Source organism: Photinus pyralis, unplaced genomic scaffold, assembly GCF_008802855.1.
Source record: "Photinus pyralis isolate 1611_PpyrPB1 unplaced genomic scaffold, Ppyr1.3 Ppyr1.4_LG7, whole genome shotgun sequence".
Lineage (NCBI taxonomy): Eukaryota > Metazoa > Arthropoda > Insecta > Coleoptera > Lampyridae > Photinus > Photinus pyralis.
In genome coordinates, this window is record NW_022170738.1 from 43092685 (window position 1) to 43104415 (window position 11731).

At 35.7% G+C, this 11731-nt stretch overlaps 1 protein-coding gene across 1 annotated transcript; it reads left to right on the forward strand.

Annotated features, from left to right (window-relative positions):
- Window positions 1-15: 15 nt before the first annotated feature.
- Window positions 16-5899, forward strand: LOC116176265. Its single transcript, XM_031494750.1, has 2 exons — window positions 16-925; window positions 5093-5899. Exons 1-2 carry the CDS (start codon window positions 32-34, stop codon window positions 5897-5899), a joined length of 1701 nt encoding a protein of 566 aa, XP_031350610.1. The 5' UTR covers window positions 16-31.
- Window positions 5900-11731: the final 5832 nt, after the last annotated feature.

The window sequence follows — 11731 nt, forward strand, 5'->3', positions numbered from 1 at the left end:
AATTTTCCCGTTATAACAAGCCGTATTTGCCATGGCGCCAGTTCTGCTTTTTCTGGCGACGCACATAGCTCTAGCCCTAAACTCAAATCGATACAGTGCGACCGAAAGTTCTATCAAGCAAAAATATGCTAATTACTTTCGACAAGAAATTACTCAGGCTGTGAATACGAGTTATACTAATGAGGGAACAATTTCTAGTACCTTACACGCAACAAATTTCAATTTCACTACTCCCAATTTTAAAGGTAACGACAAAGTTACGACCGCTTGGCCCAACAATACGCGAAACTACAAAGCAACTTTCAATAGCACGCCAAACGCTGACATGTATATTAATTACAGTTTTAATAGGGAAAGTTCGTTACCGACCTCAAATGCGCCTACAGAAAGCTCGAGGTCATTTAAAAACGGTGAGCGGTTAACTTCCAGCGAGACTAATGGACATAATTTAACTAAGCCCTTAAAAAGCAGAAGGTTCGCGAACGTTTCCTCCAGCAAGTCAGTCAACCAAAAAACCGTCGCAGTTAACGAAGTGATGATACTAACGGACCATTCTAATTTAATAAGGGTTGAGAATTCGGAAAACTTTGTAACTGACATAAATAATACCACAAGTGCTTCGTTTTCCTACGCGCCTGAGCCAGGAGAAAACTTGCAAACTAATTTCGTCCTGGGAGATGAAGCTGAATTATTAACTAACGCTGAGAGTCGCACGACGATGTCCCCTTTTACATATCTTAATATTAAGAATACCAAAGATAGCCAATCGGCTACGAAATCTAACGTAATTAAGAGAGGGAGTTTCGTAAGTCCATCTATTGTTCAAGACGTGGGGACAACGGAAACATCAGCTGCAACCGTTGCGAAGAGGCAATCAGGGAGTATCCGACCGACATCATTTGTTCGAGAGGACTTTTTTAACGAGGTAAGGGTGATACGTACAATTGAAGTGGTCGGTGTTAAAAAGGGAAAAAAATTATTTTTAAGATCCCAAGAGATTTAGACAATTTACATTGACGTTCTGTCATTCCTAGAAAAAGAATTAAATTTTGTTTTCCATAATTTTGACACCCTGCACTTCTTTCCACTAATCCAGTCACAATTAAAATCTTGCGGAGTAACGGTACTCATCTTGACACAACCTTTCAGGCACAACCGGGCGCCTCCGACTTTCCGAAGTTTAAACATGAAACTTAGAATTGAACTTCCTAATTTGAGTCAGGGGGATCGAAATCCTAAAAAATCGCCCCCAAAGGATTCACCACGGAAAATTCGCCCAGGAATCTTGTGTACAATGGTGTGCAGTCAACTACACCACCCCCTACACCAGCTGACCAACTAGCTGAAATAAATCAAAAATTGAAGCTTATAATTTTTATGCTTTCTCCTCGTAAATCCCCGGCATTCGCTACAACACAAAATCCTCATAGACTGGAAGTTCTTCCAATGAAGACAATTACACCTGAGAGCACAAATAAACAAAGAAAAAACACGAGACTCTATCTGGATCCTATATTGGATTCAAATGAACACCCAATTAATTGTGTGACGATGACAAAAAAATTTATTTCGTAACGAAATAGCAATAAATGATCAAGAAAAACATAAAATGAAGAGGGGCACTAGCCGATTACATTCACCCCACACCCAACGCCGATATTTCGCTAATTCATCTTCAATGAGCCACTTTACATCTACTGAGGATTTTTTGGAGCCCCGATCAGATTTTCCTCTTTTCAATATAACATTTGATCCATTTTTAATAGTTAAAATCCCCAATCTGGATCTACCCGAGACTTTAATGCCCCTCGTTGCCAAATTTTCAAATCTAGGTATCAAATTTTGACCTGAATCTTAAGTAAAAAATGCGACCCTCCTTTAATGAGTTATTAAAAAAAACCTTACTCTGGGTGTACTCCCTCCTTCCAGTTGCCAAATTTGTTAAAATATCAATTCTTGGAGGATTTTGTAAGCCCCCCTCCCCTTATCTCTATTTTAAACCGACCAGATAAATTCTTACAATTTATTTAAACAAACTTATAGGAATTATAACATTTAAACAACAAATAAGAATAAAGCTGAACACTAAAGCTACAAATTCAGATGAAATAAATCAATTCCGTGATTCTTTCTAATAAAATCCTGCAGATTTAAATTAAGTCAGAACATTCACACATACAGGGTGCCCCTTTCCCATCTTCGGCATTATTCAAACCTAAACTATGTCCATTTGACGTTCCGTGTACGAATTTTCCGGGAGCCAATATTTCGGGCGAATTTTTCTGCGCCAAATCCTTCAGAAGCGTATCTTCTTGGGGGCGCATACTTCGGGGGCGAATTTACCGCACACAACTCTAATAAACGAAATGTCGCGTTTAAAATTGCAAAGATCTTAAAGGGTTCTAAAAACCAGAGATTCGTGATGCCAAGAAAATTATGAGTGCACTTCCGCGGCACTTTGATCTTTGATGATGGAACTGGCTCCATTCCACAAGCATCGCTGCAAAACCCAGCGGTTCTCAAAAAAAGACACGATAGTGGGTAGTGGGAGTAGGGCTAAAATAAATTGTAAAGCTCTCCTTTAACATCATAAAGTCGTTCAAGGATCACCTGAATATGGTCACTCCCCTTTTCCCTCGACACCCTGCTACACAGTAATTTATTATAAACTTGAACTGGAAAGGATTCCGCTAGGTAGTCTGCGTTCTCCCCATTTCCTGTTAAAAAATGTGGTAGACGGTAGTGTACCCCTCCGTGCTTTCTCTGGTGCCATTTCTGGACGTCAGGAATCCATCTACTTGTCCAGGACTTCCTACGACACCACTCTTCTTGCCAGCGGCTTACTTTTGCCCAGGAATTCAGAAGGTAGTATCTGTCTACTTTGCAATACACATTCTCCTGTAGTCACAGCCACATTAATGGTTTTTGCTATAAATATCCGTTTATTAAATGCATCTTCCTAATTTTTCAAAAGGATCCCACCACTTCTTTCATCCCCAAAATCTTTTTGCTTGATTTGCTCCACACACTGCTTAAATACTGCTCTTTAAAATTCCTGACAAATGATTCAAAATCCTATCCTTAAAATATACCCTGAAATTTGCAACTCATAAATTTTAATTTTCTTCCAAACTTCTAAATTTCCTCCCGTACAAAACTTCTAATCTACTTCAGCCTCGCTCATCAGACGCCTTGAGCTTGCATGCTACAAATCCACACCATGTATGTGTCCTTACGCAGTTCGCGAATTTATTTCATCGTAAAGCTTATCTGTACCTGAAAATTGTACTCCTATAAAGGCATAATAATAGGTAGTTCGTTAGTAGTTAGCTTGTAGCAGTGTAGTCAGAGCTGGGCAGTATTCGATTTTGTAAATACTTTTTAGTATTCAAATCCTTTAAAGTATTCAAATACTTTGTAATTATATACTTTTATGGAAGCAGTATTTGTATTTGTAACTCAAATACTTTCACAAATATTTAGTATTCGAATACTTCGCAAAGTATTTGGATACTTCGTAAAGTATTCGAATACTTCGCAAGGTATTTGAATACTTTGAGAAGTATTCGAATACTTCGCATAGTAGGTATTTGAGTACTTAACTTCCTTTTTTACCAAAAATCGACTGCACCAAAATTTCTCGGGAAAACACTTTTTCTTATTAATTTTGGTGCGTAGAATCGAAAACAATTCGTACTTTTTCAATCAGACTTCTCAATCAATTAATTTTATGTAGAAACCAATATCGAAAAAAAATTCAAAGGGCTGTAACTTCTAGTAGCCCAATCTTCAAACTGTTTTAAATTATGGATTCTACGGGCCAAATTCTATAAGAAAATGTTTTTTCCCGGTCGATCTCAGAAATTTTTTTTTCCGGCCTCAAAAAAAGGCAGTACTTTTAAGTTATTCAAAAATTTGAGAACAATTTAGAAATGTTAGAAATGTCACAAAATCAAATATAAAAATCCGATACAACTGAATACCGAACGATCCTGGAGTGAAACTTTTTGACTCGATAGTCCACGTAACTTAAAAACAATAGGGACCTTTCTTATATCCTTAAGACCATTGTGTACCAATTTTCAAAGCGATCGCACGTTTCTAAACAAACTATCATGCACACGGACAAACGGATGGTCAAAAATGGATCTGTTCCAAAATCGCTAGGATTAATTTCAGAAAGGTGTACGTATCATGTGCACGACGTACGATCGCTTTGAAAACTGGTACACGTATTCTTAAGGATATAACTGGTATAAGAAAGGTCCTGGTAGGTACCTCCTATATAATAATAATATTACGCTTTTACTCCCCTTAAATTTGTATATAACAATAGAAATATAAAAAAAACTAACCCCATACAAAGTATAACTTGATTTTTTAAGTAGTATTAAAACTTTTATCTATACTGCATTCATTATAAGAAGGTAGTAGATGGCGCTGTGTTTGAAGATAAACACACACGGGAAAAATATAAAACGGCACCAAATTATTGTAAAGCAGAAATATCCAGCACTGCAAGCAGAAATAAATCTTTGACATTAACAGTTAATGACACTTCCAACAGTTTAGATGGCAACAGAAACTACCAGCTTGCAAAATTCGCCACTCGTTTTATGTTTCAGCGTAATACTGACTTGTGTTTTAACCAATCATATTGAAGGTCAAAGCTTCCCTATGCTTTCTACCGCTACCTTCTTAAAATGAATACAGTATAGTATACTATTTTAAATTTTTAATGTATTTGAGTGACAAGTATTTGAATACTTTTTACTGTATTCGAATACTTTTCAAAGTAAGGTAATGAAATACTTTTCAAGTATAGTATTCGAATACCTTTGATAGTATTAGAATACTTTTGAAAGTATTCCAATACATTCTAAAGTATTTGAATACTTATTTTTTAAAGTATTTGAATACTTTTCAATGTATCTGTATCTAGTATTCGCTTGTGCTGGACGTAAAAGTATTTAGTATTCAAATACCTTTGATTTGTGTAAAGTATTTACTATTTACCTAGTATTCAAATACTTTTTGAAAGTATTCTGCCCAGCTCTGAGTGTAGTGGTATTGAACCGAAATACTGTTTCAGGTGGGTACCACGTCACTTTCGGTCACAACTGAAAGCCAAACTCTCCCAATCGACGTCGTTGTGGGTAAAGATAGTGAGATCACTCCCGGTCCCAAAATATCGAAATCAACACAAGAAACAGCGGAAACGTCGACATTTCCGGCTATTTTAACAGAAACGAATCCGAAGTTAAACTTCGCATCGAGTATTTCAACATCCACATCTAGAGAAATTTACAACGGCAAAAGTGAACGGTTGGACGATGAAAATCCCGAGGATCCCGCGGGTTACGGTGACTACGGCGAACTTTCCACCGCGACCACATTAGAAGGTAACGATAAAGTGATTGTGACTACCGAATCTTTCGACGGCGAAACGGTCGATTTAAATAGTAATGATAATGCGATAAAAATGTCGTCGGAGTTTCCGTGGCCTGTAAAGAAGGAGGCGGTAGTGGAAGGTGATTTGGTGTTGGGTGGTTTAATGATGGTGCACGAACGTGAGGATACCGTTACTTGTGGGCCTATTATGCCTCAAGGAGGCATTCAGGCGCTCGAAGCGATGCTCTATACATTAGATCGTCTAAATGAAGCTCCGACCTCGCTTCTCCCTAATATTACCTTAGGGGCGCACATCTTAGATGACTGCGATAAAGACACTTACGGTCTCGAAATGGCTGTTGACTTCATTAAAGGTAAGCTTTCCTTAGTTAATTTCTTGCGTGACCAATTTAAAAGAGCCCATTACGGTTGCGACTACGGAAATAGGGCCTACACTCCTCTCTCATTAATCGGCCCAGACAATCAAAATCTGCTTATAGAAACCTAATTACTGTCTCTGTACACGCGAAAATAACCCTGAATATCGGAGGTATAGTGCATATTTACTAATTATTTTGCAATATAATATCAGATTAGCGAAGTTTATTAGAATAGCATAATTTTCAAGTCTATAGAGAGCTCATAAATCACCGAGCTTTATCTTAAAGGAAAATTATTCTAAGCAGGGTTTTATTACCAACAGCGGCGGCAATTTGGATAGTTTCTATCAATGTTTATTTCGAATGTGAAGAGGGAAATTACTACCCTTGTGTAGCCAAGCGAAAAGCTACATATTTCCATCGTTTTCGCTAAGAGTATTATAGGTACAAACGAAATAATAAGATTACAGGAACTATAACGTTATACATGCGCCAAACTTATGGCTTTAATTATAACAAATAGGTTTACTAATTTTCCAAAAAAGAAGATATTAAAGCTCTCTGGTGTGGCCCTTTTCATGAGACACTTTAAAAGTTTCTCTACGATTACATGAAAATTTGTAATCAAAAAATGTATAATCTTTCAACCGTGGCAAATGATTAATCAGGTGTTCTAATACAATTGAGCAACGACTGCGCAGATATTAACGAAATATTGTTATCTATACGATACCACTCACAACGGTCAATTTGTATTACCTAAAACATATTTAGTTAACTTCTAAATCTGTGGGCGTGGGTGCGTGTTTTTCTACTGTGTAATGGACTGGGGTGAAATCTTGTACTTGGAAGTAACCTGCTTCATCCCAAGAGATCCAGATTTGTAGAAGGTAAAAATATTGCAGTTTTCTTACTTTGCATATCCTGGTGGAGTATTAAATTCCAGACATTACACTACCGCCCAAAAGTATTCAGCCATCCAGTTATTGGCCGATAAAAAGGAAATTGGATGAAATTTAAAAGTTTATTCACTGTATGTATAAACCTAATTATCGCCTTACCGTTCATTCGTTGTTTGTAACCCTTTTTCTGAAGAAAATCTTGACCATTTAATGCAAACTACTTTCTTCAGTTTTACTCTCGATACCCAGCTGACCAGCTGAAATAATTTAAATTTTGGAGTTGTCTGAAATAGAACAACCGAATGCAATGTTTATTCGTCAATCTTACTTGATTCATCTGCCTTTATTAAACCTGTAGAGAAGTTCAAATGCAAAAAAAAAACCATTTCTGGTAAGTTTTAATCAATAACATTGTAGTTCACTATGCGGAGCAGTGGCGTAAAAGATTTTATCGTTTTAAATGGTCCCTTTGGGTCCAAATAACTTGTATTTGAAGAGTGCACACCAATTTTTTCCCGGCACAACTTTTGGCAGCCAAAAAACCTCAAAATGTTTTTCGCTTAATTTCGAAAACGGTTCATATTTTATGAATAACACTTCTTTAGTAAATTAAACAAAACAATTCTGCGTCGATCAAAAGATGAACAAACAAAATCGCTCCAATAGAAAATATTTCGATCAAAGAAATCCCTTAAGCTCCCCGCCAATTCCTGGAGATCCACGGAAATCCCTGAAATCGGATAAAATTCCTTATAAATCCTCAGAAATTCTTTCGAAATCTTCTTAAGTTCTTCCCCATACTTGCTTTTTACACTCCATTCCAATACTTTACTCATACCACCGCTTTCATATAGAAAAACCTACGCTTCGTCGAGCACCTTCTCACAGGTATTATAAATTAATAACAATATTTGCGATTGTTATATTTCAAATATTGCGTGGGAATATTGAGCAAGGCAATTAGAAGCTAGTTTATTTTTGAAAGAGCCAAAGAAAGCTAGGGAATATGCATGTAATTTTTTTAATTTTTTAATCGCTTTTTTACATCGTTCTAACATAGTAAAAAGTGTAAACACTGGTACAACAATTCAATTTAACTTGTAAAATAATATTCAAAACGTTGACTTTATTCGGTGTGTTTAAACGCCGCCACATTTTCAGCGGGCCTTGAATGATGTCACAAGCCACGACCAATATTTGTTTACTTTTACTGTTGATTTATTTAAACAGATTTTCAATTGTAATAGCTATTCAGACCATGGAAAAAGCTAAAAAAAACATTTCATAGGTATTGCCTTGTACATATTTTAAGTGCAAAAACACTATTAGAAATATTCCCGATAAAGTGTATTTTGCAGTTCCAAATGGACGACTCCCAGAGCGTTCTCATTTTCTCAATTTTTTTACAGTTAGTGAATCCTAAAACAACCTTTTTCAACAATTGTGCCGTTGATTTCCAAAATACAAGACATGTAAATCTATAATAGGGGATTGGAAAGCTCTCGGAAAGACCTACATTTAAAAAAATACGTCCAAATCCCAGTTCACGACTTCGGATTCTTAAAGGTGCCGTTTTCCTCGAAGCGGCTGGCATTAGCGGCCCAATATCGCCCAAACTGTAATTTGACTGCACTAAGTACTTATGAATATTGACACAACAAATGCGATCGCGTGGCATTTGACGTCACTTCCATTCGTCCAATAGTGAAGCGTTTCGCAAATTTGAATTTCATTCGCTTATTTTGCACTTTTGAATTAACATTTTTAGCAATTAAAAACCAAAACCAACAATAAATATTCGCTGGAGAAAGAATCAAGTAAATTTAAACCATATGCATATTCCCTATTGGAAAGTCAGATTTTGACTTTTTCAAGGTGAGGACGAAAATGAATTTAGAACACAATCACATGGGTTAAAAAATTGTAGTTCATATTTTATCAGGAACGACTTCATTCGGTACGGCAAAACAATTATTGAAAGGTAAAAGTGACCGCACGTGCAGATAAGCGCATCAGGTGATTTATCTCTACCTACTTACGTTACCGCCCCTCCATCTAAAATATAACTTATGATCAAATAATTCGATCGTGTTAACGCGAAGTGCAGTGCATATTGTGCGGAATGGTCTCCAAAAATTGCAAAAGGTTCGATGGAGAGTGCCCAGTATCGAAAGCAAGAAAGCTAAGGGTGAATTTTGACAAGCGCAGATTAGGTACCGCGTATATTGCTGTAAGTAATTTGGACTTTTTCATTTAAACAATACAATGCAAAATGATTTAGTGTGACTAATTTTGTGTATGGAAATTTACCTCCACGCATGTAACTGCCGCTAGTTTCAATCAATTATTTTCCAAATCAAAAATTTATACACGACAATTACAATCATCTTATCTATCCAAGTCTAAAATTGGAAACACATATGTAGTCTATTGCGTCGGCGGCGTCGGCATTTTAAACAGGTGTTTAGAAGTCCGTTGATAATTTCGTTCTTAACAAAAACCGCACTTGCCTTTTTATTAGATTTAATAATAATTGTCACAGAGTTTACTCAGTTTGAATTAATTTGATACGAGTGAACCAAATACCTTCGCAAAATGAAATGTGTTGAAATCGAGCAACTCAAGATTATTTTGTTACCTCGTGCCTAAAAACTGTACGAAAAGGGTGACTAGCAATTTCATTCTTTCTCTCTGTATTCATGTTATATCCGGGTCCTTATTATAGGCATTTAATTGGTCCAAAAATTCATTCAATATATCTTCGTATTCACAAACTTCTTTTAGAATTGAATAATCGAATAGTGGATTTCCATTTTTCGCATATTCAGACCAGATAATTTTGTCTTGAATTTACCTTGAATTATTACCTCTTGCGTGAGTGTTTATTATTGGTATTTGTCTCCATGACAAATGGCTGAAAAAAGTTTGATTGGCTGACCTCTGTCAATATGAAATATTAAATGTGTATTAATTAAATGTATTTATTTTTAATTCATATGAGTTATGTAAAGCAGTCAATTATGTCCTGGGGCGTAATGAAAGGGCATAATGGACTGTGAACTCATTATGCTCTCTGGCGCCCTGTCAAATATATTAAAAAAGATACTACTTGATTCGTATGAAGCACTTTATGTTGTGCGAACAATAATCATTACATTTGTATCACCCAAGAGGACACCACACTGACTGTTCTACCACTTAACCCCATTCTATCGGTCTTTTAATACCTACTCTACCACAAATGGCAGAATTGTGTATTTGGTAACATATATTACTAATAGTTTTACAATTAAAGTGTAGCGATGATATTTCCATGTGAACTTATGATCAACTTTGTAACCCAAAAATCCGATACAACTGAAAACCTATCGAACGATCCTCCAGATCTTCCTAATAATCCTTAATTAAAACGTTGCATTTCTTTTTAGCGCATTTCCACAAAAATTTAAAAAAAATGCGCTATTGTGGCCACTTTGTCCGTCCGTCCGTCCGCCCTCTCGTTTTGCGACGCTACTAGTTCTTTATCTTAAGAGCTATTGTTCTACTTTTTTCGCTATTTGGTTCGTTATGGTGTCGAGTTTTGTACCAAGGAAGGAATTTTTTCTGTACCGCTTACAAAAAAGTTATTGTAAAAAAAACAAAAAACCGTTTTTTACATGTTCCATAATTTTACACTTTTGCCGTTTATTAACGATCCTAGAGATCGTTTATAATTTTGTATTGCTGTCTGTCGTCTGTCTGTTGGTCTGTCCGTCTGTTTCTTTGTCTGTCTGTCCGTGTATCTGTCCGTGTAAACGATAACTTTGTTTAGAAATGTCCGATCGCTTTTACATCTCCGTTAGTTATTAACTGAATTGCATGAAATTCAATATGGGCATAGCTTTAGCCATATAATACGCAACGCCAAAAGTTGAATCGAATCGATTCAAAATTCACAGTGCCCTTTTCGCATCTCGACCATTTATAAACCGAATTGCAAAATTTTTTACTTATAAAAGCATTTAAATGAAATTTGATACATAGGCACTTGGAATAAAGGAAAATCTAGCGCCGGTTCCAAAATTTTATTTTGCGCATGCGCAGTGCCAACTTTTTTATCTATGGAAGCATTTAAGTGAAATTTGATATTTAGGCGCTTGGAACAAAGGAAAATCTAACATTAGTTTCAAAATTTAGGTTTGCGCATGCGCAGTTTCAACTTTCTTATTTAGAAAAGCATTGAAATGAAATTCTTCTCATAAACTGAAATTGAAGTAGCACGTCAACAATGGATTGCCCATGTATCTCTCATATTTGTGGCCGGATTTTTACGATTTTAACAGAAGTTGCATCTTACAAATGGGAAATGAATGCAAGTGGAAATGCCCTTTATGTAAATCGTTTACGATTACTTTTTAACTTGTTACTTATTCCGAGAATTATCCTTTCTCATAAAAAACTTTTTTAAATAATGTATAAATTGTTTAAACGATAAAAATAAAACTTGGGTACAAATTTAGTCCTTAATTCATAGTTTTTGATGCGACTAATAAAATTTCAATCGGAAAAAGTGGGGGTGCTAGTTTGATTTCTAGTTGTCACCCCCATCTTAGAATCGGTTTTCCGGCGGAACCAAGCGGGTAGAAATTCTAATTTTGTTAGGTACAAATTAGTCTTTAATTTATACGTTCCATTTCTCTTTATTAATTATGAGAATGTCCTTTTTTAGTGAAAAATAAATTATTTAAATAATGTATAAATTGTTTAAACAATGAAAATCTCACTTGGGTACAAATTAGTCGCAAATTCATAGTTTTTAATGCCACTAATAAAATTTCAATCGCAAAAAGTGGGGTGCTAGCTTGATTTCTAGTTAGCACTCCCCTCTTAGAATCGGTTTTATGGCGGAACCAAGCGGGTACAAATTAGTCTTTAATTTATACGTTCCATTTTTTCGTATTAATTATGAGAATTGCCCTTTTTTTAGTAAAAAAGAAATTGTTAAGTAATGTATAAAGTGTTATAATGAAAATCTAACTTGGATACAAATTAGTCTTTAATTCATAGTTTTTGAAGCGA